The 27,917-nt window shown below is 49.5% G+C and overlaps 1 protein-coding gene across 4 annotated transcripts; it reads right to left on the bottom strand.

Annotated features, from left to right (window-relative positions):
• Positions 1–5,472: 5,472 nt before the first annotated feature.
• Positions 5,473–27,917, bottom strand: Tfap2a (transcription factor AP-2 alpha). 4 transcript variants are annotated; one of them, XM_063259864.1, is made up of 8 exons: positions 27,695–27,916; positions 18,803–18,860; positions 18,426–18,663; positions 15,305–15,356; positions 13,182–13,413; positions 11,214–11,332; positions 9,184–9,325; positions 5,473–7,422 (listed from the first exon to the last, which is right to left on the bottom strand). In XM_063259864.1, the coding sequence occupies exons 1-8, from the start codon at positions 27,765–27,767 to the stop codon at positions 7,134–7,136; spliced, it is 1,203 nt and encodes a 400-aa protein (XP_063115934.1). In that variant the 5' UTR covers positions 27,768–27,916; the 3' UTR covers positions 5,473–7,133. The 4 variants fall into 4 exon arrangements, with proteins under 4 accessions (XP_063115934.1, XP_063115933.1, XP_003468768.2 ...); XM_063259863.1 differs by having other exon boundaries at positions 18,426–18,860; positions 27,695–27,917; XM_003468720.4 differs by lacking the exon at positions 27,695–27,916 and adding an exon at positions 23,450–23,727 and having other exon boundaries at positions 18,426–18,860.

Below are 27,917 nucleotides of genomic sequence, written 5' to 3' on the forward strand. Positions count from 1 at the left end.
CCGGTGACGTGGGTGGAGAGAGAGGGCGCTCGCCGGAGTTGGAGAACCCGGCGCAGGACGCTGCAACTTCGCTCAGTCCCGGCTATGGGGGCGCCCGGGGCGCCCCAGACCTTGCCTCGGGTCCTTACTTAAAACACCTTTCCGGTGAAAAAGGCCCTTAACCCTGGTCTGAAGCCTTCAGGCCCTCGCTACTGCACCCCAAGCGCACAAGAAGAGATGCCAAGCGCGGGATAGCCCCAAACCCCCTTTCCAGGGTTTCACTGCAGGTTAATTGGGTCTAATGTGGACGCTAGGGCTGGTGGCCGCACCCAGTTCCCTCTGTGCTCTCTCCTCCGCAGCGTGGTCCCCTCCGGATCCCCCTGGATCCAAACCCAGGCGGGGCTGCAACCTCTGACCCCTATACTACCCCCAACACCTGGCCATCAAAATCAAGTTGCGAATGAATCGCTCTCGAAACAAAGGGTCACAGGGCAGGCCTCCGGGATGGAAGAAGGGCGGTGCCTGGGCCGCAGGTGAGTCCAGGCGACCCGGTGAGACTCTGGCGCAGGATTCCTGCACCTCCCAGGTGGGGGCCCAGGAGCTCAGAGCGCTGGGGACCGGTTCCAGGCTGTGCACAAAGGCGACGCAGCCCAGACATGGGGGCTCCAAAAAAGACCTGGGGGGGTCCAGAAATAGGATTTGGTAGCTGAGGAAGCAGAGGGAAATTTGATCCTAGCATTAACTCAGTGCCTCAGGAGAAAAATAATTTTAAGCTATATTAGCTAAATTTAGTTTGACCATATATATATATATATATATATATATATATATATCCCATATCCCCAGGATAGGCTGGATTTTCAAACAGTGATAAGTGAGAGCACCTCCAAAGAAAAGCTAGGATTCATTCCCGGAGGAAAACAGGTCCCACTACTGACTTGGAAGACTTGAAGATCTTGATGGAATCACAACTTCCGGCCATGATGGATGCTCAGCGCTGGGCCACGTTGGGTGGGGAAGCTTGTGTTTGTATTTAGAGTTGCTATTGTTTTCTGTGTTGAATTGAACCCAGTGCCTCCCCTTCCCACATGCTAGGCAAGAGCTCTACCACTGAGCTACACTCCAACCCCAGGACCTGATTCTGATTTCCTAGAAAAGTCATGGTAGCCTAAGCATAACATGGAGTGGGTAAAAAAAGATGCCATCTCAGAGTCGAAAATATTCCTCTCTCCAAGTGAATCTAATAGGATGTTAGCAGAGGGAGTCCAGGTCAGTCTACAAAATTCACCCTCAACACACACACAGACAGAGACAGAGACCTGCCAGAAGTATCCCCTGTGAAAATGCCGCTTTTCTGGGCTTCCTTATTCTCTGCAGTAGATTTCTCCAACAATCTGCTAAATAGTTTTGTTCTGTTCAGAGATAAACTCTGTGAAGGCTAAGCTGGTTCTGTTGTCCTGTTCAGACTCAAAGATAAAACAGTAATACAGCCTTTCACATGGATAAAACTTTTACAAATGAGACCTCCAAATTCATCCTACAATCTCTCTGCTCCTCCTCCTCCTCCTCCTCCTATTCCTCCTTTCTCTTTTCCTCTTTCATGATTGTGAGCAGTGGATTGTAATGTTTAAATACAGGATCTTCCATAACCATGGATTATGTCATTTTCCATCCTAACATTCTTCTCTCTTGACACTCTGGTGATGACCAGTTAATTCCCAGAAGGTAAGTACACAATCTGGGAAATTTTCTCATTTACATGCACACAGGCACATAGGGTTGGCAGCCACTGCTTTTGGAGAAAGAAATCAGTGTCTCATTCAGTCCTGTAACTCCTCACTTTCTATAGGTGGCCCATCTCCAACTAAGCCAGCCCTGTCTTTGGAGAACAATTGACTGAATGGGGAATTTTAGTTCTGACTCATGGCTAACATGGGGAAGAATTAGTTATAGACAAGCTTCTCCTGAAAGGAACCCGTGGAAGGGTCACACCTTCTGGGTTTCTCACCCAAGGTAGGCCACGGGGAAGATTATCTTTGAGGACTAATAGGAAGCTGAAATCAGAATACCTGTGCATGGCAGGTTCTATGTGAAGTTTAACATAGACAACAACTGTTCATTGAAATTCCTAAGGAAAAAATATCCCCAAGCATAGTAAGACCAGATGCAGAGGTGTGGGAACTGATAGTACCTGTTGGGTTCTATGGTTTTATTCTTCTGGGAGGCAATGTTTGGGTGATACCAGGAGTTCAGTTGAGTTTATCTTTGCTGTGGGTCTCTCTCTCTCTCTCTCTCTCTCTCTCTCTCTCTCTCTCTCTCTCTCCCCATCTCTCTCTCTCTCTCTCTCCGTCTCTCTGTCTCTGTCTCTTTCTCTCTCTCTGGTACATGAATGTTTCTTCAAATCTCCAACTCTAGTAATCCAAAAGGAAATTAAATAACAAATTTCAGGATTCTTGTCCTGAACCGCTGTGCCTGTGCACCTGTAATTCACAGAATGGGAAAACCCTGGTTATTTACGGTGGACTTTCTGCCTCCCAGATCTCTCCCGAGTTGACCTGATTCTTACAGCCCCTTTACCCCAGCAATGAAAATTCTTCCCCCACAGCACCCACCTCCCCTCGGCCCCACCACTAGAGCAGCTTAGGAGATCTGTAACTGGGATGAAGCAGCTGTTGGCTTCGTGCCGTCCTCTAACTTGATTATTCTTTGGACACATTAGGCAAGCATTAGTGATTGATAATGACGCTAATTAACCCCTTTCCTTTCCAAACAGTAAACTGCTGCCAGCAGGATGCTACAAACAATAAATATAAAACACTGCATACATCAATATCTGTTTAAAGCACAACTTCATTTAGGCACATTTAACTGTACTGCTCTCAGTTAACAATTCCGTATTTATTCAAGCACTTCTTTAAAAGCCGGAGAGTAGGAGCCAGAGGAAGACAGAGGGTTAAGAAAAAGGGCCTGTGGCTTAAGACCACAAAATGTTGTCATACCTGTCAGTTGCGGCAAAGTTTAGCTCTAATGGAAACCATGCGGGTTTTTTTTTTTAATTTCCAGTCTATAGTTTTTTAAAAACTTAATTAATCCAGTTTTCTCTTAACCTACTTAAACTTAACACAAGGCTAGTGACCGCATATATTTTCTTTGAGGGAGGGGAAATCAGCTGTCCTCTTTGAACAAAAAAATAATTTCAGATTTACTTTTGGTTGAAAAGCAAATGGGGAGAGATTGTTTCATAGAGGGCAATATTTGGGCTTTAAACAGGATTTGGGGGAAACCAAGGCAAATCAAGTCTGATCGTACAGTCTAATATAACCTGAGTTGTAAAGAAATATATATTAAATTTGGAATTTTGATAAATGAATATTCCTAGCAAGTGAATAAAATGTATTCAATTAACTAAAACCCTGTGCACTTCTGAACTGAAGTGGAATCGACTGTAATTGATTTATTTGAAACCAGAGGTTAAGGACTGAATTAGCTAAGTACAACTGGGTATTTCAAACCACTGACTTCTCAAATGTCAAATCCCTTCTATTTTAAATATTATTTCAGCTGCGGGGCATTGCAGGCCTGATGCTAGTTCCATCAAAAACGCAAATTGTATTAATACTTGATTTTGGGGAGCAATGGGTTGGACTGTGGTTTTTAAAGGCTGTTGGAGGGTAAAGGGGTAATAATGGATACGGACCAGAAAGGGCATTGTGCTTCCATAAAAATGGGTGTGGTAATTAGCATGGCCCATCAGCATTTCTATAATTCAACTGTGTCTCCTAATTTGGCTTAACCCAAAGGGAGTCCCTGCTGTTAGGATACAAACACCTGCACTGCCATGTAATCACCATGTGATTCAGGAAGTATATACAATGATCAGGAGAAAATCAAAACCCATGTAGCCTTTGGTTAGCCCAGTAAAAATTATTTCTTATAATAACCTCCCTAATCCCCCACTCCTTAACATTGTATTTAGCCCCCCTTTTATGTTAAAACAAGAAAAAACAAAGAATGACAATATCACGATCTTCCAAATGCCCAACGACAGGATAAAAATAACTAATTCCCTGCATTTTGAAACCATTGTTTATTATGACCTTGTAATGTTCTAACCCACCATTTCCTTTCTGTCTTTCTCAGGATGCAAGGATTATATTGGGTTCAGGTTTTCCAACATAACAAGCATCTGTAAATCCAGATATGAATGAATGGTATTTAATAAGATCGTTTTCGTTTTAAAATGAGTATTTATGTGTCATTGGAGAAAGAGCCGCAATGTATGGCTGTTTATGAATGCTATTGTGCCCGAGGTTAGGATCCCCCGCACAATCTGAGAAGCGGCCAAGAAAAACAGCCCTGATAGACAATGCTTCACTTCACCTGCTACGACGCTGTGTGCATTTCATTTCTGTCAAGAGTATGTACAGTTAGGGTTCATTCGCCTCATTATTTTGTTACATCTACGTTCCAGTTAACCAGTCTCTCTAGGAAATAATAAATAACCGCTTTAAAACACAATTGCTGCGTGGCGTTCTGAGAATACACTTTCCATTAGAATTGTTTAAACCCACCATTGTTATGAATTCTCTGGCTTTGGAAAATAGAATTTAGACTCCACCAACTCTCGTTCGTTTGTGGAGATCGATTTTCCACTGCCTTCCATAAGGAGATTAGAAAGCCAAGGGCTGCAAAATGGATACTCTCTAAGGCTTTGCTTCCTAGGTCCCCGGGAACCTGCAGCCCCAGGAACAAATGGGAAAAGCCCACCCCGGCATGTCACCTGACACCTTTCCTAAGCCCCTCTTATACAGTCTTCCCAGCCAGCCACCTCCAGCCTGTACTGTCCACCTTCACTTTCAAAGCAAGAAATTTCCAAATCAGTGTACAGAACGCACAGGAAGCCCTTCCTCTCCTCAGAGCTCTGCACAGTCCTGCAACTGGGGCAGGCAGGGGTGGTGTGCTGGGGCCTCCCTGCTCCTGCCAGCCCCCAGTTGTGTTTCTAAAAGTCCTAGGAGGAGCCCTGTGGAGATGGGACAGGGTGGGCGGGCATTTGGGGGGGCAAAAAGGAGATTCCAGGGCTCACAGTCATTTCCCACCCTGCCCTGCTGCCTCTAGAGTGACTTAACAACAACAATGTCATAAACTCATGTCTAGATAAACTATTACACTGACAGTTTGCCCCGTCTTACTGTGCTCCATGCATACATCTATCAGTGTTTTTTTCCCTCTTCCCTGAGAAATAGAGCTGATTTTAGCTCACTGCTATTTCTCAGCCACAGAGAACCCTAAGCAAACAAGTGAAGGCGGAAGCAGGGATTTTCTTTCTGCTAATGAACTAATCATTTAAATTCCAGCTATCTTGAGACAGACTGGGAAGCACATTATGGGCTGGGGGTCCTTGGTTCTTCATCCTGCATCTTCTTGGCGTTCTCAGTGTCTGGCTCAGGAGGTTTTATAGTTTGACTTCCAAAACGCAAATGAAAACCTAAAGGATCAACATAAATAAAATAAAACTTTATTTTTAATAATAAAATTAATGCTTCTGGTAAGGAAAAGACAGTATGTCATTCCGTTAGCAGTACAAACAATCTTATCCAAAAGAATACATTGGGTTTTATTGTGTCATTTGTCTGAATACAGACTCGGTGGAATATCTAAATGATACCCTGCTCTGAACTCCAAGTTGAAAGTAAGTTTTTATTATACTTGAGGGAAACAATGAGTTCAGCTGCTTATTGCAAGGAGCAATTGCCAAGGGAGAGTTAAACTCAATTACTGTAACCATACTGAATAAAAAATACTGCCAAGAACAAAAATACGCCTGGGTAAAGACAGCCACTGAATAAAAAAAATCGACATAAAGCGTATCAAATATTTATTTATCTGGGCAACAAAGGACTATGATACATTGACAGGCATGAAAACTAGTGCCGGCACAACTCAATACAATACAACTAGAACTGTTTCCAATAGGGCCAGTGAAAACGCAGGACGCCAGGTGGTGCCAAATGTGGGAAGTTCTCTGAATAAAAAGAGAGAGAGAGACAGGAAAAAGCCCTCACCCTTGGTGCGAAGTCAATACTCATTTATTGCTCAAATGATGCTTTTAAGGGAGGATAGTGGAATAAAATAAACTTTTTTTTTGTCTCCCCGCAATACAGAGAAGGGTTATGAAACCACTCAAGTTTAAAAAAACCTTTCCAAGGTCCCAATGTCACTTTTTGCTTTCAGTTCAATGAAAAGTTAAAATGTACTACTAATTATATATAAAATTTTATTTTCCTTCTTTTTTTTATTTGTCCAGCTGTTTCATTGTTGCCTTTAACATGCTACAACAGGGCTAAATTCATGACTCCCAGAGGAAAAACAAAATTCCCCAAAGCTTGGATTTCTAAATAAGTACCGTGAACCACATGGAGAATAGGAAAGATTCAAAACCCACTAAACAAGAGGTAAACGAGATCACCAGATAAATAAAAAAAAGGCTTAAAACAGACTCACCATATTTACAAATCCCATTAAATTACACATAAATAAATATATACAGAGTTGTGAAACACTGATTCCCTTATATGACTGTGAATCGTGTCGCCAGAGAGTTCAAGTTGGTCACTTTACCTCGGAGAGGGGAAACGTCTACAACTGAAGACATGACATGGAACTTCGTGTGTTTGTGTTCAAGTTTATTCACAATACTGATAAAAATGTCATCACGCTTTGCCTTTTTTTTAAGGTATGGCTACAATCTGAACTGAAGTACGTAAGGGGAGGTGGTGATTCAGTCCCATGAAGCTCATAGAATTTTTTTTAAGTTTTTTTACGTTCTTTTTCTTAGAAAAAAAGTTTTTAATGTTTGTTGGTGATTTGTTGGTTAAAAAAAAAAGATTCACAAACTCGACAGAACGTTTCTGTGCTGGCTTCACGGCCGGTTCTGTTCTCTTAGGCTCTACAGGAGGGCGAGGGGGTAAGTCGAGGAAGGGGGCGGAGTCGGCGGCAGCAGCTGCCCCTTGGCAGTGGAGAGAGCAGTCCCGAGGACTCGGGGGACCGAGGGCGGCGACAGCGACAGCGGCAGCACAGCACAGCAGCAGCAGCAGGAAGGGCGGCTGGTCCCCGAGCTGTCACCTGCCCGAGGGCGGGGAGGGCGGGAGGACACCTCACTTTCTGTGCTTCTCCTCTTTGTCACTGCTTTTGGCGCTGTTGTCCGTGTGGCTGTTGGGGTTGTTGCTGAGGTACATTTTGTCCATGGCCTTGAGGGCCTCCGTGAGATAGTTCTGCAGGGCGGTGACCGCGGCGCACACGGCCGGGCTGCCGAAGCCGTGGGAGATGAGGTTGAAGTGGGTCAAGCAGCTCTGGATGCCGGGCTCCAGGATGGGGTTGGGCCGTGAGTTCCCCAGGGGAGATCGGTCCTGAGCCAGCAGGTCGGTGAACTCCTTGCATATCTGTCTGCAGCAGAGATGGGGAGGAGAGAGAGACTGAGGGCGCTGTGGGCACCAGGGGCAGAGAAAACCCCTTTCCCTGCAGCTCCCTCTGGCCCCACCTCCAGCGTCCACTAAACTTCTCCCTCCATAAACCTGTGTTCTTCGGCCTCGGCCTCTGCAAACGCCATTCTGTCCTTGTGTCTCCCTCTGTCTGTCTCTGTCTTTCTCTCCCTCTGTGGTCCTCCCTCCCTCTCCTCTAAGATCCTTTCTTGCACCAAGCATCCTACATGCATCGGGCCAATAGGCTACAAACACATCCTTCCCTTCCAGGATTCTTCCGGCTCCTCTAGAGCCAGCTCTAGGAAGCAGTTTGTGAAGTCTCCACCCATTCGCCTTTCAATCAAAGACAGAAAGGCAAAGCTCTGTCTGGGACTATTTGGCCTGAAATGGGGGTGGGGAGGGGTCCAAAAGAAACCTGTTCCTTGGAGATAATTTAAGGTGGCTTAGGGGAAGAAGAAATAGATATTTAAATTTTCCCACTTCCGCTCTCTTGTTTTTTTCCCAAATAAAAATTCTTTAGGGAAATTGAGAATATGGTTGCATTTAGGAAGAAGCCAAGGGAAGGGAGAAAAACTGAAACTTTTTAGAAAGAGTCTTGGGAAGCCAGAAATCCAGGCAGTGAGGCCAGCCCACAGGCTGCCTGTGCCTGCTCTGAAAGCCAAGACTACAGGGACCTTTCCGAGGTGGCGCAGCCAGGCCTGGGGTGGGGTGGGAACCGGAAAAAGGGGCGCCTTGCCTGGCCCCTTCTACCGGGGCCAGCTGATGTCCCGGGCCAGAAACAGTGTCCCACCCAAGGCCTCCACTTCCACCCTCTGGTTCCAGGCCCTTCTGTGACATGGACGTCTGATAATTACGGGCTTCCCAACAAGCCTTTTAATTTCCAGAAAACATATCAAAACAGTCATTTTGTCTTCATATTCCACCTGGAGACGTCTATTCAGCGCAGGCACCAGTGGGAATACAACGTGGGCCATTTTGAAACCTATTTGACATCTCGCCTGTAGGCTAAAACTTGTGTGGCATGTGCGTGTGTGTTCGTGTGTGTGTGTGTGTTCGTGTGTGTGTGTGTGTGTGTGTGTGTGTGTGTGTGTACCACTTCTGAAGTGAGGAAGAGAAAGGAAGGTAAGAAATGGAATAAGGGATTAGAGTTGAAACTAGGCCAGCTTCTGGTTTGCACATTTTGCAGGCCACTTAATCTTTGCCCTTGGAGAGCTGACTGACAGGAGACAAAAACTCACTGGTGACCCTGTTAGCTACCCTTTGAGGATGTGATTCCTGTCCTGCTGAAACAACATGGTCACAAATTCACACTCAGCTTTGCCCAAACCCCTACAACACCTCACTCGCATCCACATGTTTAAAAAAAAATTGTTTTAAATCACAAAGTGAGGGGCTGGAGATTTAGCTCAGCGGCATAAGCGCCTGCCTTGCAAGCAGGCAGTCCTGAGTTCGATCCCCAGTACCCATAAAAAGGAAAAAGACAAAAATAAATAAATAAATCACAAAGTGAGACAGAAGAGAAAGAAACCATGGGACAGCACTCAGCCCCATCTGCCTTTCCCCTTTCACGTAGATCATGGCTTAAAAGATCTTGTTGTAACTTTGTTATGCACAACAGCAAAGCTGATTCACACAAAAAGAAAAGAGGAGAATAAGGAGAGCGAAACACAATTTTTGCTTCTCTTGACAAGGAGATGCAGAGACCCTGCAGAGGTAAATGCCTTACTTTGTAGCCAGGAGCATGTTTTTTCTTGTCACTTGCTCATTGGGATCGGAATGTTGTCGGTTGAGAAATTCAGCTACTGCTTTGGCAGGAAATTCAGTTTCGCACACGTACCCAAAGTCCCTGGCTAGATGGACAGCTTCTCCTGGCAAGAGGACAGAGGGGCAGGGCAGGAGAATGAAACACTGAGGATCAAAACGTCCCCTCTGCTCCCAATGCCCTAATTTTCCTTGACTAGAAGTTGAAGAAAATGCAAACTACTTGTTTTCGGATCCCAGACATTTGATTTCCTCCTCCATAGGATCCGGTAAGTACACTCCTCAGTAAAAATGACCTCTTGTCCTAAAAGGCCAGGATGATTTGAAACTGTGAATCCCACCCACCCACCTCCACTCCCATCCTCTGCCCTGACTGACATTTCCCACCTTCTCTCTTACCCGGTTCTTGTATTCTAACCTCACACCTATCAACACACACATAAATGATATTCATAATTACTCCTTGAGCTTTTCTACAAGGGAACCACTGAGAGTTTACATTTTAACTCGATCACATATAATTATCTGTTCATCCAAACCGATTAACCAAGAGGATTTGAGGGTCACTCCGCTGAGTCTGTCTGTGCAGTTGATTTTCGAATCTTTGGTTTTAATTTCCTGAACCAGTTGGTTTTTACTGCAGGGCTTCCTGCCATTAGCTCCAGCTCCGGAAGAACGCATGCGCCAATTAGAGCATCAAAGCCCTCTCCGCAGAGCTTGTTTCCATAAAATGGAGCGGATCACAAACAATAACAGTTCTCCAGAAACTGCCTGTTTGCCACAGCACTCAACCCCCAGCCCCACACCAACTCTCCCCCACCCCCTCCACCCCCACTGCTTTTCCATGGCATAGAATTCTTTTGGGCATGAATACTGGGTTGTCTGTGTGCTGTTATTATTTTAATATAATGCTATTGTAGTTGAGTTTCTGGTACTAAACAATTGCTGGTTTCTAAAACTGTTATTGTCTTTGACACCATTCCCAAATAGAAAGCACACAATTCCTCCTCAAATATGAGGTTTCAGACCTTTTTTTTTTAGTAACTTAAGGCTAGAACTTGGATTCACTTCTAATATATCTCCTCAAATGCAAGGTGTAAATAAACCAAAATATCTCCTTTAAATATGAAGTTTAGCGTTTAAATCTGCCCAATAATTTAAGTGTCATTTTCACCATTAGCATCAGACATTTTTACAAATACATACAGAAAAAAGCAAGACAGCTATCTATTCATTCCCTAAACACCCAAACTTGTGCCAGTTTAGTATTAGGAAAAAACTTAGAACTCTAAAGGAGGCAGGAATGTGAATGGGTTGTAGGGTCAGTTTATCTAGAGCAGGGAGTGAGGAAATGGTTGGCTTTTTATTTCAGGGAGTCCGGAAGGGGGAATATGTGGATGTGTGTTAAAAACTAGCATGAGAAACTTATTTTGCAATGCTTATATTTCTTTTTTTTCATTTCCGTATCCAAACAATCTGGAGTCCAAAATGGCTTTCTTCCCTTCCAGGAGAGAAGCACAGTTAAACAAGAGATAAGCGAGCATATGTTTGGAAAACAAAAAACCTATAAGGGCATAAAACCCCTCAGTTTTCAGGGACAGTCTTAAACCAGGATACAGGTCAAAGATTCCCAAATTAATTCAGGAAGTAATGGTCACGCATTTCTCAAATGCAGATGTCAGAATAACTTAAGTAATTTACTGTGGAGCTGTTTAAAGGATCCTTGGAGAATGGGCAGCTCTGAAATTTGTGCATCGTTTAGGTCAGCAATAGACTGCAAAGATATAATATCATAGGAGAAGGGCAAAGGAAAGACGGATAGGAGTCCATGCAAATAGGTTTTTCGGCATGCAAGAATTCCATTCACTTCCGGCTATATTCTTTGGAAAGATGAAACCGTCCAGTTGACACAAAATACCCAAACATCTGGCCAGTATATATTACCCGTTGGCCCAGAAGGCAGTTCCTTCCTAGTTATCGAGTGAATTTGCTTACCCTCCACGAGTGATGTGAGCAGGGTGACGTTGGCAGCTTTACGTCTCCCTGCTGGTAGATTTAATCCTATCTTGTCCAGTTTTTCTCTTAGGGATCTTCCTCCATTTTTAGACTTCGCCCTGTTCCACAGACACATACAAGACAGGGATTTAGAAAACACCTGGTTGCCCTGCATTAAATGAAAGTCATTTTGAAAGCTTCCTGAAGTGACCCTGAGACATGTTAAGGAGGGGAACTTAGGAAAGAATGGGATAGGAAGCTCACAAGAAGATACATGGTTTGGAAACTGTTAAGCACCCCCTGTGTTTAGTTATTATTGCAACTATGGTGGCACATTGGAAAGTTTTGATTTCCCAACTCTCCAGAGAACCACAGGCAAATAAACATGGCTCTGATCTCTAGGGCTTCGGGTATTCTCGAGTTCAACTGATTATTGTATGTTTTCTCTGTTCCTACAGTCACACGCATCCCAGTGGGGTCTTTAAACTGTCTTTGCCAGATCTGCTGTTAGCTTTGTTCAGAGTAACCAAAGTTATCAGCACTCTCACGTCTCAGTCCTGCTTCTGCCCTGATGGGAAACTGATTTCACCAACTGTTTACATGCCATGTCACCAGCCTAGTGGGAAACGTCAAAGCCTGATACCAGCCTCTCAAAACTTCGCAGATTTCAGAGACAATAGAGGCGGCTCTAAATAGATGTCTAAATAGACTCCCATAATCAGAAAGTGGTTAAGATACATTGTTTAAATAAAACAGCAAATTAATTAATTTCAGATTTTATTCCCTACTCAAGTGCTCTTTAATTGTGTGGATTAGATTATACTCCCCTAGGTAAACAGTCTCCAATACCAGGGGTGGGGGAAGGGAAGGGAAAAGCAGAGGGCAGAAAAAAGATCTGTGTCAGGAAAGGATTACAAAGAGAAAGCAAAATGACTGTGAAGAGGGAAGAAAAGGTCAGAATCGCTGATGTTAACTGGTTCCAAAACCCTCCTGCAAGATATGCATGGGATATGCCCACCAGACTGGAACTGTGGGCCCATAAATGGATAGCTAAATGAATTAAAGTCAAAATAACGAAGTTCTTGGTCTTAATTAAGCAGGAGGAGGTGGAGAAGGCTAATAAACACCTTATGCTGCTAAGTTCAACACAAGCCCCTCAACACACATGGCCAGGGGAAACCCAGGAGAAAGAAGCCCACAGCAACGGAAGCCTGCACTGGAGGTGGTGCTTTACCTCACAGACCCTATAAAATCTTATCTCTGCCGACCTATAAAATCTTATATCTGTAATGAATTGTTGCCACCTCGCGGGGTGAGAGTCCTCGCCGCGTTAAGTGAACACATGCATTCTTTGGTAGCAACTTGGCCCAAAGCTCCTACACGTGCTGGGCACGCAGCACAGCGCCTGGGCCCAGGCAATGCTGCTTGCGGCCCTACGCTGGCAAGGGGAACTGGTCCCCTCCTTTAGCTAAAAGCTTTTTTGTGAAAACCGCGTTCAAAGGACGGCTGGGGACCGTCGAGACACTACCCGGTGGTAAGGGAGAAAGAGGAGCCATGGAGGAAGCTTTCCTGGGTTTGCAAGGTGCATGCCAACATGGAAAAGACAGCCTCACGGCGCCCCGCGGCTGCAGAGGCTGGGACTGAGCCCGCGGCGGAGCGCACTGCGCGTGCGCGAAGGGTAAAGACGGAAGATCTGGCGAACGCGCCCGCGGGCAGAGCGCGCGACCAAGAACAGCGAAGAGCGCAGGCGCATACTGCCTGGCCCCGCCTTCCCAGGTCCCGCCCACTCGGTTCCTTGCTCCTCTCCCCGCCCCTTTCTTTTCGCGCGAAGGGAGGGCCGTGGCTCGAAGGCTGGGTGCTTTGCCGCCGCCAGCCGGCGCAGGCGCAGAGTTCCCCGGCCGCGCCCGCGCGGCCGCGAGCGAGTACGCGCGGGGTGGGCGTGGCGGGATAGGTGGGGCGGGGCCTCACCTCCTAAGCACTCCGCCCAGCAGCGACGCGTTGAGACACTCGGGCGGCGAGAGGCGCCGCTGCACTTCCGCCACCGTGACCTTGTACTTCGAGGTGGAGCTGAGGAGCGAGAGGCGACCCGGAACTGAACAGAAGACTTCGTTGGGGTTCACCACGCCGCCGAAGAGGTTGTCCTTGTTGATAGGGATGGCGGAGACGGCGTTGCTGTTGGACTTGGACAGGGACACGGGGCCTGCAGAACAGACAGGAGGCCGCGCGTGGGCGTCAAGGGCCCCCCAGCCAGTCCTGCGCCCCAGTCCTGCCCCAGCACGGCTGCATCCCGCTTTTCCCCACGCCCATCTCCCTAGCACTCCCTGCCCCGGCCCTGTCTTCCTCGGAGTGGCGTCTGCACCCCTGCCCAAACCAGTGCTCTGCGCTGGGAGGCGACCCGGTGACCCCTGCGCCCGGGGACCCGGGCTCCTTGCAGTTTAGGGGGCGGGGCACGGGGATGCGTTGCAGACCGAGGGTAAGTTAGGTCCGCTGTGGGGTTTTGCGGGGTGAGTTTGGTGTCCGGGAGAAAGGACTTCAGTATTCCTTTGCTAAAACCAACCGACACTTTAGATGGCTTAAAGCAACCAGTAAATGAGCTTTTTCAGTGAAGGCACCGAGCTAGAAAGTGGTCAGTTAACATCGCACGTCCCGTCCTTTTGATACACAGACCCTATGTTATGGTCCGTTTTGAAAAAGATCTGGGTTTTGGAGATGCACTTCCAAGCCCCGTTTTGAACTAGGGGTTGGGAGTAGGGTGGTAAAGAGCAGGCCTACAGTAGAACACCAGCAGTGTGTCCTTTTGTTGAGGAAATACTTCATGACCCCTGCAGACTTAAAGCGCCTTCAGTGGGAGGGTTAGCAGGTACAGTATTCTTCCCAGTTAAAACAGAAGCTCTTCATTGTTTGGAAAAAATTCAAGACCAGCACAGAGTACACTGTTCATTTCTCAACACCAGTGTAATTCAGATGCACACACTCAACCATTTCAATACACTGTGCATTTGTATCTTAAAATCCCACACGAAGGCATAATAATATGCACACGTTCTCATCTCAGTGCTCTTCGTAGGTTGTTTAATGGGCAATATTCTAGCAGTATGGGGGGGGCTCTAGGTTTTGGATAGATCACTTGTGACATTAATAGCCCTGGGGAGGCTAATAGAGACAATAGGAGTTAAACGAACTCTTGAGAGATTACTAATAAAAGAGCCAATTATCATGTCGACTTGGAAAGAGCATCTCTTAAGATTTATTCCTTGCACATCTAATTTGACGTGACAAAGACTTCGCAGATGCAAAAATGAAACTTTAAACTACCTAACAATATACTGATTGGTGTTAGAAATGAGAACAGTATTATATAGGATAGTCCTCTGGTGATGCATAGAATCCCGAGATGTAACATTGTCACCACAACCAAACAACAACAACAAAAACTGCTACCAAGTGAATAGCCCTTAATCCAGGAAACTTTTATTTCCTACTAAATAATAAAAATCCATCCAAATCACTTGCCACTTTTCCAACAATTTCTGCCCTGAACAAATACACTAATAAGCATAGCATCCTCAAGGTGCTACTTTTAAACCAAGAGCTAAATTTTTGTTAACCTAATTCACAAAGTTTCAAACCCCTTAAACAACCAACAAGAAACTAAACTCAAAAGCATGACTTTTCCCCTGTGTAAAGAGTGCTTCTTAATCATCTGTCCGTACAATACTATGACATTACTTGTGCTATTTTAATGGTCTTCACTCCACTTCACACAATGGATTAGCAAAACTGTTAAACCGGTTCAAAATTAAAATGCTGCTTCCAAGTGAGTTCAACTATTACACATTTCATGTGTTTGCCCAAATATCATTAAACTAAATTAAATGGTCAAACCATGAATCAGAACAAAGCTAGCCTGTTGCCATTACCGTGATACTGAAAGCTGATTATTTAAGCATTGCTCTTCTATGCTTATCTATTTGCTAATTCTGAGCCTTTAGGAAATCCTATTTGAAAAAAATAAATACAGCTCTGCAAGTTCTTTTAAATAGCACTCTGCCTGTAAGGACATGCTTGGAATGCAGAAGGAAATGGCTTACCTTTCTTAATTACAGTTTGATCTGGGATGTTAATACCCGGGTCTTCTACGTGCTGCAACAAAAGGATACACATGGATGTAAGTGTATAATCAAAACAAAAGGAAATGAATATTCTGTGTGAGGTGGGGGAGGGGAACATGTAGAATCAAAATTCTCCCTCCCATAAGATGACATTTATATATAAACATCTCATCTTGGCTGATGAGAATTTGAGGCTTTGTGACTCAAGAGGTTTCACTGCATACCCACAGCCAAATTCTCCTCCCCCAGCAAATAATCCATGTTTGAAGGGATGGGGGTGGGGAATAAAAACTTTCTTTGGAAATTAAATCAAGTTTTGGAGTCCCTAATCTCTCCGAGTTACTTCAACCTTTAGAAATGCTCCTGGCTTTAGTTTGGCGTCTCAGTGGCTTCGGACTGTAGAGCTTGCCGTGTTCAGTAGCAAAAGCCAGAGCAACACAATAGAAATGACAGGGGCCAGAGCAACAGAAGAGGGCTGGGAACCAGGCAGGTAACGTAATAAAGAGTGAGCACACCTTCACTTACCGAGAACTACAAATAATTTTTTAAAAGGCTGCCACCTCAACTGAATATGACAGGAATATGAAAATACCAAAAATAGTAATAAAGAGAAACCTCTGAGGTTGCTTTTCTATTGTCCAAGTAGCAGATTTGTCAATGTGAGGTTTTTTCTTTTTTTTTTTTTTTTTACAGATGGATGGGTATACGTGTGTGTGTGTGTGTGTGTGTGTGTGTGTGTGTGTGCTAGAGTCAAAACGTGATTAGAAAGTAAAATGAAATCATGTTTTCTAATGCAGAAACTGACAGGCAATATAATGTCTGGCTGTGTTTACAAATTAGCACCAGGGCTGCTGAGATAGAAGATTTCGCAATCGTTACCAAACACAGGCATTACCATTTAAAAAACTATTACTTCCTTCTCTAGTCTTTGTCCAACAATAACACTGATTCGAACATTTTCCATTCTGTCTTGGATTTATGCTCCTGTTAATTGTGTCTGATCGCAATGATTCCGGGTGGATGGTACTAAGTTGCTTTATTACAGGTTTTATTATACTCAATGCTCTCATTTGTAACTTGCCTAAAGTGCTTCTGGATTTAAGTATAATTAAATTGAGAAATGTTCAGAAATGACTACTACTGCAGTTCTTGTGTTTTAACTATATGGGGAAATATGATCCCTTTATGTATGCACCCTAAACCCATAAAGTAAATGTAGTGTGGCATAATACTTTTATTTGTGTTATTTCTAGACCTTGTCCATACAGGGAAGACTATTAAGTTTAAAGCCCCACTGAGATATTAATGATTAAATAATTTTCACCATCTATTTGATTTTCTTAAATATTTAGCAGTCATTGTTACTGAAGGGTAACTGTTGCAGCAATGGGAAAATTGAAAACAACCCTTTTCCTGACCCAAATTCCTTTGAAAGAATTTTTTTTCTTAAAAGGTGGGGGAGGGAGAGGGAAGAGCAGCAACTGGGTTTCCTCGGTTTTATTTGATCTTTTGGTTAATTTCTCCTACAGATCGATTTACCCACAAAGAGACTGTACAGGTATCAAGAATGCCCATCAGCCACCTGAAATTTTTGCATAGTAGAGTGGTTCCGATTCACAACAGCTCCAAAAGCTTACGTTATTTTGCAACTGAAGTATTTTTTAAAAGCCAGCAAGAAAAAGACTTCAAAGACTTTTCAGGCAAAGCAACTAAAATGCTCAGATCTTTTAAAAAATTACTCTGTTAAGTCCTCATTTTACTTCTCCCCAAATGCAGTGTTAAGTAACACTTTCTAAAAACATATAAATAGGAGCAGAGCATATACACAATGCTTACTAAGCCTTACTCCGGATCAAAGTGCCTACTTTTCTGATATCCATACAAGGCTGCTAAACATAACCAACAAATTTCGGTAATTAAGTGGGCCAAGTGAAAATGTAATAAATTTTCTATAGAACTTAAATAATGTTTTAAATCCACCAAGCAAGCAGGTAAGTTCACGTGACCGTTTTCCTTACAATCTAATGCAATAATCATTAAACTGTCAACGGACATGCTGCCATTATATTTGATGCAGTAATTTGAAATAGCATTTTAGCAAAAATCACATCCAGATACATTTCCTCTCCAAAGAAAAGCAGCTTTAACAGAAGCCTTTACAGCTTTAATAAAATTATTGGCTTGCTCTAATTCCATTTCAGGAAGGTTGTGAGGAAACCATAAATATATAGAATTGCAACAGTGATGCTGGTTTAAATTTAATTTCAGAAAGTATTTTCAAATTATCAATAGCCTGGTTTGCGTTGTAAATAGTAAATGTGCTAATGCCATGCTTATTTAGAAATCATTTTAAACTGCATTTATTGATAACTGAATTAGAACTCAAATAACATATTACCCAATAGTCTCGAAACGTTTAATTTAATATAGGGTGTAGCAGGTTCTGATAGGCGTTGGGAGCCTAGCTAATGATTTATGAGGTCACCACTTAGCACCCCTAGGAGGAGAAGAAAGCTGCATTTTAATGTCTCTCTGCCTGGGTTTGTAACTGACTTCAGTCAGAACCGGGTCTATATAACTTTTAGGTTTCACTAGTGCTTCTAAAATCCGGTTTAAATGCTCATCTCAGCGTATCCTTCACACTTTTTAAAAATTTAATAAAAACATAGTAAAGGGATCAGACGAGCTCTTTGGGTTAAATTTAATATCTTTCCCAGGACGGGGAGACATCCTCCTAGCCAGTCTGAGCGTGGAATGAGGTGCTCTCGCCATCAAAACAGTCTACTGTCGTCGCGGAGAGGGGCAGAGTCTGTCCGTGGTGACATTCGTCTGATTTATTTTGGGTTGTGAAAATGGTAATGGTGGCATTGTGTGAGGAGCTCCAAGAACCATTGTTCTGGGGCAGGACTCTCCATCGCCTTCTAAGTTTTCAATATGGTAGTTTCTGTGGGGTCCTCAAGGCACCCCACAGCACCACCACCATCACCAAATGCACATCTCGGCAGCACCGTCCAGGAGGAAAGCCGGCCCGGCCGCGGTTCCCGGGACTCTGGGCGCGGGCAGCGGCGCCGCGTCCCGGCCCGTGCGCGCGGCCTCTTACCGGGACGTCCTCGATGGCGTGAGGTAAGGAGTGGATCGGGAGGTCTCCGAGTCCAGAGCCGAGCCCGTGCGGGCCGTGCAGGAGGTCCTCGTGCCGCCGGTAGTCCCTGCGAGGATCCAGGCCCGACAGCTGGTGGGGCAGCCCCCGGTGCGTGTGCAGCAGCCCAGAATCCTGGCTCTGCCTCTGGCCGGGCCAGCCCGGGTGCTGCGGCTGCGGCTGGGCGTGCAGGGGGTTCAGGCTGTAGGGGTCGTTGACGTGGGAGTAAGGATCTTGCGACTGAGGGTAGATAGGCTGGTAGGGCGGGGGGAAGTAGGGGGGCTGGAAGTCGGCATTGGGGGTGTGGGACAGCGGCGGGGCGCTCGTGTAGGGAGATTGACCTACAGTGCCCAGCTGGGGCAACCGTGCCGTCCCGTTGCTGGTGCCGTCGTGACGGTCCTGGAAGAGGGCGAGAGCAAGGCAAAGGACAAGAAATCAGGCGTCGGTTTACTTGGTCCCCACTAAACCCACGCGCAAACCTGTGCGGGAAACTGCTCTTTCCGCGCTGCAGGCCGCTGGAGCGAAAAAACTCAGCTCTGCGTGAATCATTTCGGAAAACCCCCCAGAAATCAAACAGGCCGTTCCAAAAGCGCAAAGGAATCAGACTGCGTGAACAGGGGCGCGAGATTCTCCTTCCACGTCTCTTTCAAAAGGAGAAGAGAACAGAAAGGGGTATCCTGGAAGACAGCCCGTTAAACTGCTGCGTGAAACCTCCCTTAAGCAAAATTAAAATCCCTACTAAATATTAAACAGCAGAAGCGGCCTTCTCTTTTCCCCGGATTGGAACCTGTCTGTCATTTCGTTGTTTACTCTCTTCCACTTAGAGAGGGGAAAAAATCATAAACCTTCAAAGCCATTACCATTTCATGAGTATTTAAATAGAAACATACTTCGCACAGGGGTTGCAACGAGAGCACATGTTTAAATTACCAGCTTAAGGAAGGTTTTAACTGCAGGATCGGGGGTCTGTCTTTTCTGCTTCCTCAGTTAGGAGCCTTTTTCTCGACCGAGTGGATTTACAGGGTATGAATGGGGAGCATCAAGTTAAGGTTTAAAATAGGAAGGCTCAGCCCTACTAGGTTTAACAGACAGAGGTGCACCCCAGGGCGGAGGCCCCCGCCCCTTCCACCCCAGCCCCAAAGGGCAGGAGAAACGCCTGACTTTAGGTTCCTGTATTGTAATTCGCTTGCAAAACAAGCAAATTGGATTCCCGGGTACATGAATCCTGCACGGTTCAGCCTCAGACCCTGATGGAGGGTTGGGGGCACTCCGGGTAGGATTTTTTTTTCCTGGAGACAGATTTAGCATCAAATATTGAGAACACCTCGGAAACAAGTGGAGACGCAAGGAAATAAAGGTGAACGTGTCCAGAAACACGCCTTGGGCAGCAGCTGCGGGGTAGGTCTGAGGGCGCGGGAGCGGGGGGAGGGGGGCAATGCATTAGATTCGGGGTAGAAAGGAGCAAAGGAGTGGGAGAAAGGTGGAAAGGGGGGGTGCAAATGGAAGGAGGTGTCTGGAAGGAAACCCAGGCGCGGAAACCCGAGGTCGCGGGCAGCTCCGCCGGCCCGAGGATTCCAGAATCAGAATTCCTAAGGAACCGGGGATGGGGGTGGGGGAGGGACTCACCATAGCTGAAAAACTGTGAACTAACATCTGCGAAGAGTCTGGGGTAACGAGTCAGGGTGGAAAAAAACAAGCAAGCCCGGAGCACCCGGCTTGCCCCGCCGCCCGAGCGCGCCCCACACAAAAGGCGCCGAGAGCCCCGCGCCACGCAGGACTCGAGTCACCGCGCGGACGCTCCCGCGGACGCCGCAGCCCCGCGCGCATCCATCCGGACGTGGACCACAGATTCCGCGGCGGCGCCTTCAGCTGGTCGAACCCACGGTCTCTATCCTGCCGCGATCGGTTAGGATTCAAAGTTCTTTAGAAAAAAAAAAAAGAAGAAAAAAGAAAAAAAAAAAAAGAAGAAGAAAAACCCCCCAAAAAGAAAAAAAAAGTGTCTGCTGAGAATGTGTGTGCATGCGTGTGCGCGCGTGTTTCTTAATCCGTGTCTCCCCTCTTTCCTTAGCGGCGGCTTCACTTGAGCTTCTAATAACTGCGCTCGCCGGGCAGCGTTCCTGGAGCCTCCTAATAGCAGATATTCATGACTATTAATATTACACGAATACTTAATAAGGGAAGAATGCCTGGAAATCGAGCGTGAAGCGGAGAGGCAACTCGCGCCGGAGCCGACTCTCAATGCAGTCCATTGACGGGAGCCTCAGTGTAGCAAATCGGAGGTGGGGACGGGGAGCTCGGGAGACAAAAAGAGGGCGAGCTAGGGAGCGGGCGAGCGCGCGGGGGGCCGCGGCGCGGCGGCTGGCGAATCACAGGGAAGGGGCAACATTTTAAAAGGTTGCAGGGCGTGCAAAAGTGAAAGAGAAAGAGGGAGCGAGGGAGGCCGAGGAGAGAGCGCGGAGAGGGAGAATGTGTCTGCGTGCGTGTGTGAGAAAGAAAGTGTGGGCGAGGAGAGGAGCTCGGAGTGGGGAGCGGGCGGGGCGGGGAGGGGAGGAGGGAGAGCCCGGGAGGAGGCAGGGCGGGGGAGGGGGAGGGGAGGGGGCCGAGCCGGAGCGCGGAGGGGGAGGCCGCGGGGGAGGGGGAGGGGAGAGGAAGCCGGCGAGGACAATCAGACCTAAAAGGCTGGGGCAGACCTCAGGATGTGGCGGGGGTCGCGCGTGGCGGGCAGGAGCCGCGGGGGACCGCGTGCGGGCGCTGCTCGGGCTCTGCGCTGCGGAGGCGCCTCTCGGTGCTCTCCGGCCGCGGGCTTCCCTGCCGCGCAGGCCGGCCTGGGACTCGGGGTTCGGCCGCCCGCTGCCGCGCGGCGCCTCCATGGCCCGGCGCCCCGTCTGGCACCGGCCCCCGGCTCGGCGTCCTCGCGGCTTTTCTCGGACACCCGCGCGCGCTCCTCCCTCGGGCCTCCCGCCCGGGCCTCCGAGATGGGGAGCCGGGACGCGGCCCGGGGCGCGCACAGACACGAGGCGGCCCAGCCCGGGCGCCGCTGGCACGGGCTCCGGGCTCCCGGCGTAAACCCGTCCGACTGGCCGGGTCACTCCCGCCCGATCCCCCACCCCCACCCCAGGCCGGCTCTCCCCGCGCGCCGCCGCCGCCGCCGCCGCCAGCCAGCCTGCCGGGCTGTCACCACGGGAGGCCCCGCGCCTCCTCCGCGTCCCCGCCGAAGCTCCGCACCATCCGGCCGCCCCGAGCCGGCCGGCAGCCCAAACCCCGCCGCCGCGGCCGCGCGCGCGCGCCGTAGCCAAAGTTGTGGGCGCAGCTTAGACTTTGTGCAGCCTCCTGCCCTCGCGTTGCTCGTGCTTCTGCCTCCCTCACACGCACACGCCCCCACGCACCCTGGCCGAGCCCCTCCGGGGTCGCAGTTCATCTGCCGCCCGCCCCTCCCGGCCCCTGGCGCGCGGGGAGCCGCGCTGAGGTCCGGAACCCGGCCGCCAACCGCGCCCGAGCCCAGAGCAGAGTCTCAGCCTCCGTGAAAGTGAAATGATCCAGCCTCAGGCCAGAGCCGGGACCTGCACAACGTGGATTTGTCCTAGGCGGAGGCCGAGGGCTCGCAGTCATCCCAGCCTGCCCACAAAGAGCCCCCTGGTCCCGGAAACAAAGCGACCTCTCCGGGTGCTGTCCCCGCGCCCCTCTCCCGCGCGACTGAGGCTCCCGCAGCTGCGCCCGGTGCCCGTGGGATGTCACCCGGTGCCCCGTCCACGAGACTGAAGGGAAAGCAAAAAGGGGAGCCTGAAAACAGAAAGATGTATCATAGTGTTGAGGGGAAAAAGGAGGAGGGAGAGGGTGACATGTCGTTCACAGAAACCCAGTTTCTGATTTCAAGTAAAGGCAAGATTTCCGCCGCTGCGCGGGCACGCAGGCGTCTCTGCCTGAGACGCAGCCGCTCCAAACGCCAGCAAAGCAAAGAAAAAGAAAATGGTAAAAAAAAAAAAAAAAAAAAAAAAAGGAAAAGTAGAGGCTGCTATGTATTTATTTGGATAATCTACGAGCTCCTGCTTCCACCCTCTCCCCTAGACTGATCAGCTCATTTCAGGGGAGGTGTAAGAAAGGTGGCCGCAGGTTCCCAGCGCCTCCCTCGGGCCGATCGTGCGCTCTCTGGCCTCCCCACCAGTCCCGAAAAGTCGAGCTCTGGGGACCCTGAGTTTTAAAGAGGGGCGCAGAGAGGCGCGCCCCGGGGGCCTTGGGGGTTCGACACACCGGAGGCGGTCGGTGGATGCGCCAGGATTCCCACGGTGGAGCAGCTAAGCGCCGGCCGGGGTGAGGGCGGGTGCCTCGCACCCAGAGCCCGCAGGCGCAGCGCCCGAGATACTACCACCGTGGGGTGTATCCACCCCGCAGCTCTGCGGGAGAAGCTGCTCGGACCTTCAGGAAACGCAGAGGTCTGGGAGTGAGCCGGGCAGCCGGGATGGGCGCTCCCAAGCGGAGGTGTAACCGAGCTCCGCGCGGAGTGCGCGAGTCCTCTCCAGATGAATCCAAGGGAAAGGAGCGAGGAGAGGGGAGGGAGGGAGGGAGAGCGCGCGCGAGAGTATAAAAGAAGGAACATTAAATATCAGAGAGGAAGTTGTGATTGGGGACGCCAGAATCTCGCTATGAGACACGCGGAGTGCACAGGCGCGTGCCCGATGGCCCGCAATTGTTAAAAAAAAAAAAAGTCCACGCTCGTCTCTTCGCCCCACTCTTAGACACCGCCAAAAAGTGACGAGAAAGGCAGTAAAGTGAGACACGGGCTTCGACCAGGGAAACGAGGGAAGGGGCGTCTAGATCCTCCAGATCCAACTTCTCCCCCGCGTTCTCCGGGCAAATCGGAGGGGCGGGCGCTGCGCCGGCGAAAGTTTGTCCCACCCGCATTTCGCAGCTGGCGGCCAGGAGAGGAGGAGAGGGAGGGTCGAGCTCGGAGACTGTGGTCGCAAGGGTGACTGAGCCGGCACCGGGCTTACCTCGCAGTCCTCGTACTTGATATTATCCGTCAGTTTCCAAAGCATTTTCATGGATCGTTGTGAACGGATTTGCCTGCCCCTCTCCGCCTCGCACCCAAGTGGAGCCACTCTCTGGGTGAGCGCAAAGTGCCGGCTGCCGGCGGTGAGCACAAGAGGAGGAGGAGGGCGAGGAGGAGGAGGAGGGCGAGGAGGAGGAGGAGGAGGAGGGTAAGGAGGAGGAGGAGGAGGGCGAGGAGGAGAAGGGCTAGGAGGAGGAGAGCAGGGAAAGAGCTCCCGTGTGCGCTCGGAGATCTCCCTCTAATGGTAGAAACTTTTCCCTTTTCTAGCTCTTTACCAACAGCCTAATCGCCTCATTAGCATATCAACAATAGTCCAATTGCTCGCCAGTACCCCAATCTGCCGCCGGCCGCTCCGGCCCAGGTATAAAGGCCTCTCCGAGCCGAGATCTACTCCTAGAGCGCACGCCAGCCAGCTGGACTAAAGCCTCTCGGAGCTCCACCTCGAGACCTCCAGCTCCACCGCCCCCACCTCACCCCAACTTCGTCCCATTCCTCCCTCCCTGTCCTTCGGCTATCTCCTCGCCCTAGATGCTTTCTGCAAAGCTCCGTACTGCGCAGGGTCCGAGAGCAGTCGAGCTTGGGGACCCTCACCCCCACCCCCGCTGCTGCCGCTCTCCGAGCTGCTCTTTCGACCCTGTCCAATTTTATTAGAAATCATTATCCCTTTCGCAATTAAACATAACCACCAAACCAAGACCAGCGATGTCACTCCAGGATTTTTTCCCCCCCAATAAGAGATCGCCTCTGCCAGCGGCCGCTACCCCCTCGGGCCGCAGCGCCCTGGGAGTTTTATTGGCTGTGTGCTTTCCTCCAGGTTGGAGATTTTTCGGCTGGGGTTTGCGATCTCTTAATTGAGGCGTGTAAAATAAAAGTGTACCCTGAAGAGGTTACTCGACAGCTGTTGGGCTAAATGATTTCCCTTCCCTATCTAGGAAGCTAGAGCCAACTGACAATTCAAGTTTGACGTTTGGGCTAAGATTTCCTTAGCGCAACGTGGACAAGAATACAGGACTCCCGTGGAGTCGCACTGCTGCTCCTGGGGTTCAGCCGCAGCACAGGTCGGTGGGCGCCCGCAAATCCAGATACTGTGTCACATCTGCATCCAGATAAATCACTGGGAACCAACTCTTCTCCGTGCTCATCTCCTCCAGTTTTCCCAAGATCCCCCTTTCTAATTAAAGAAGGTTGAGTTCCTTTATGATCTGATGATACTAACGCCAGCGCGCTGGCGGTGGCACTGCCCGGCTGAGGAGAAATCTGGAGGCCCCAGAGTCGCCCCCTTGTCGAAGTTGGCCAGTGTCAGTGTGGCTCCCCTGAGACTTCCTCCTTCTGTTTTAGTGAATGTTTTTTTTAAGAAGAAAAGAAACCTAATGTGATACTTCCAAATACAGAGCTACTTCTCTAAGTGAACTTCTCCCTCCTACCAAAAAAAAAGTTGTCTTCTCCCTGTTAAGTACAGCAGACTCCAGGACAGTAGGTTTGGCCTCAGGGACTTTGGCTCCTCTGGGCCTGTTTCCCAAAAGTTTGCAGGCCTCCCAGGTTCTCACAGTGCTCCTTGTATGGGAGAAAGCTGCTTCGAATCCAAGCATTTCTTTAACAGGTGGAAGGAAGGGAAGAGGAGGAAAGAACCCTCCCTACCCTTCACCCCTACCTCCCACCCCCACCCCAATCTAAAGCTAGGGGGGAGGAATTCTCCCTCCAAAAGAATTCAGTGATGTTACAGACTCCCAAAAGAGCTAGGGAGAACACTGGAGCTGTGAACGGAATTCAGCGCCAGAGGGATGACCTCCTGGGCTCTCCCAGAAAAGGATCAACTTCCAGGACTAGACGCTGTGGGCTGCCCTGAGGCCAGCACAGCAGCTGGAAGTCAAAGCAGGTCTCGGGGAGCTAGGGTACTGACACATTCCCAGGGCCAGCCACCACCCAGTGTACGGTGGCCTGTAGGCCAAATTCTAGGCCCACAAACCGAGATCTGTACACCCGCAGTGCAACACTGTTTGCTGAGGGGAGCTCTAGGTTTCGCTTTCTTTTCCTTCAGTTTGGTGGGTTGGGGAAGGAGGTTAAGGACCTTTCACCCTCTTCAGCCCCACCCCCACGCCCCTGGCCGGTCCCACTGCCCACACCATCAGGGTTGCTACACTGTTGTTGTATTCCTGCTGAGGGTGCCATTGAGATGCAGACTGTGGCCTGCCAGATCTGAACTGCCACCGAACTGTGGGTGCCTGATGAAAGGTCCCAGAGAGCAGGCCGAGAGGTCCCTGGAGCCAGCAGAGCTAGGTCGGTGAGAGCTTTATCACCACAAATCACTCCCTTGCATGTCTCTAGCTAGTCTGTGATCCCAGGCCCCAGGACTACAGCGTCCAGCCTGCTGTTAGGGCTGTGGGATAGACTGGTCTTGAGGTATGAAGCCCAGGAGGGAAGAAGAGTTAGAATCTGTATGAGACAGAGATAGAAACAAAGAGACCCTGGGCCAGAGTGACCTATGTTGTCTGATTGTCACTAACTACTGAGACCCCAGAGCCCCAGAGGTGAAGCCTGCTGGATTCAGTCCATTTGAACACTGAAGCTGCTCACCCCACCCAAGATTCAGACCTCCTGCCACTTGCCAAACCATGAGCTCACAAGAGCCTGGCAGCCCTCTGTCCCTCTGTCCCCTTTTCCAAAACAGTGCTCGGTGCTTCCAAACCATTGTCCGGCTCTGAGCCAAACCCAGGCCTTGGGTGAAAAAGGGGCCTCGAATTTTGCAGCAAGGTTTGCCTGAATCAAAGGTGAAAACCCCAAAGACTGCTGGTAAAGAACCACCCCAATCTTCAGCCTCTAGAGAACAGAGTTAGAAAGGGCCTTAGGCCCGCAAGGGTGCTAGGATACGGCTGGATTCTAAGATTTGTTCTGGAGTAGGATTTGTATCCTTAAAAAACAAAGTGAGTCTAACTTTGGGGATAAATTTCCATTGTGTGAGGTTTAACTGGGGAAGGGGAATGTAAAGTGCTCATTTTTAGTAAAAGTAACAAATAAAAAGAGAAAAAAAAAACGAAAATAGGAAACTCTTTCCTTCCTCCAACTCTAGGGAATGTAGTCAAGATGGGACTTCTCTGAACTTTACTTTTAATGGCCTAAATTGAAACAAACAAACAAAAAAAAAAAAAACTTGCTCTCAGAGGAACGGCGCTCCGATTTTATTTTATTTTATTTTCTTGGGAATACCTCGCGTTTGGTTCAAATTGTCCTGCAAGCTTGTGGCCCACTGAATCTGGCTGTAACCAGGCCTCAGTTGGGGTGAAAACAAGGCCCCCGCGGTTCCAGTTATGAAATCGGCTGCAACCTCCCCAACCTGGGCTGAGCCGCCCTCGTTTCCCGCAGGGAAAATGTCTGGAAACTAAAGGGAGAGCAGTGGGGGATCGTCCCTGCGGCCGGGCCGGGGTCTGCGGCTCGGGATACTGCGGTGCGGCTGTGCGGTGCTGCCCGGGGCCTGGCACGGTCAGGTTTGCTAGGAGCTGATTCCGCAAATTCGCGACCCTGTTTCATCACCCACAATCCGCGGCCCGAGCGGCGAAAACCCACTCCAGGAAGCGCGGACGGGTGGCTAACTTCGGGCAAACTCTTTTTCAGTCTTTCTCAAAGGGACGCGAGCCCCGCCGCGACCCCCACTGTCCGAGCCCCCTTCCGATCTGCCCAAGTTCGGGCTCCCCCAAACCCGGGGACGCCAGAGAGACAGGTGCACCCGAAGCCCACCCGGGCGCAGCCTGGGGTCCAGGGCGAGGCCGCAGGGAGGCTCGCGGCCGGCAGCCTCCCCCGCAGCCTTGCACCCCAGCCGGTGATCTCCCCCAACTCCGGATGAGTCATCCGCCCAAGTTCTCTCCGGGGTGGGGGTGGGGGTGGGGAGGGAGCCCCGGGGAAATGGCTGTGGCGCAAACCGCAAGTGACCCCCGGGGCCACCTGTGGAGCGCGCGCACGACTTTTCCCGGCCCGGGGCCCCCGCGGGCGGCGCGCTCTTGCCCGGAGCGCCCCGGCCGCCGCCGCCTGCCTCGTTTTTCCGGTCTTCTCTGCGGGGAGCGCCCTGGGCGCTGCCGGGCGGCCGCACCTACGGCTCCGGGCCCTGGGCCACGGCGCGTCCTCCCGCCTCCCCCTCCCGGCCCCCTCCCGCGTCCACGCCCGCCCCCTCCCCCGGCCCGGCGAACCCCCATACCTGCCAGTCCCCCATTTTGGCAAGTAAGGACATCGCGACTCGGCGCTCCTGGCGACGGGGCCCCGCCGGGCATGGGCTGGAGGGCTCGGCCGGGCGCGCTCCCTGGAATCGCTTGGGCAAATCCTCCTTTTTTACCTGCTCACCAACATCTCACCTGGTCCTAAAGAGCTGGGTTGCTACCTGCCGACGCATGCGCGCTGGCCCAGGAATTCACTCCCAGCCC

The sequence above is a fragment of the Cavia porcellus genome, unplaced genomic scaffold (assembly GCF_034190915.1).
Source record: "Cavia porcellus strain 051 isolate PalLab524CR breed Dunkin Hartley unplaced genomic scaffold, mCavPor4.1 scaffold_13, whole genome shotgun sequence".
Taxonomy (NCBI): domain Eukaryota; kingdom Metazoa; phylum Chordata; class Mammalia; order Rodentia; family Caviidae; genus Cavia; species Cavia porcellus.

What these genes read in the sequence shown, in the direction of transcription:
- Tfap2a (XM_003468720.4), bottom strand. Translation starts at nt 23,500, where the DNA reads ATGAAAATGCTTTGGAAACTGACGGATAATATCAAGTACGAGGACTGC. An exon ending in GCTCACATCACTCGTGGAGG is followed by an intron (nt 9,326 to 11,213) that starts GTAAGCAAATTC and finishes TCCTCTTGCCAG; the next exon opens with GAGAAGCTGTCCATCTAGCC. An exon ending in AACATGCTCCTGGCTACAAA is followed by an intron (nt 7,423 to 9,183) that starts GTAAGGCATTTA and finishes TCTCTGCTGCAG; the next exon opens with ACAGATATGCAAGGAGTTCA.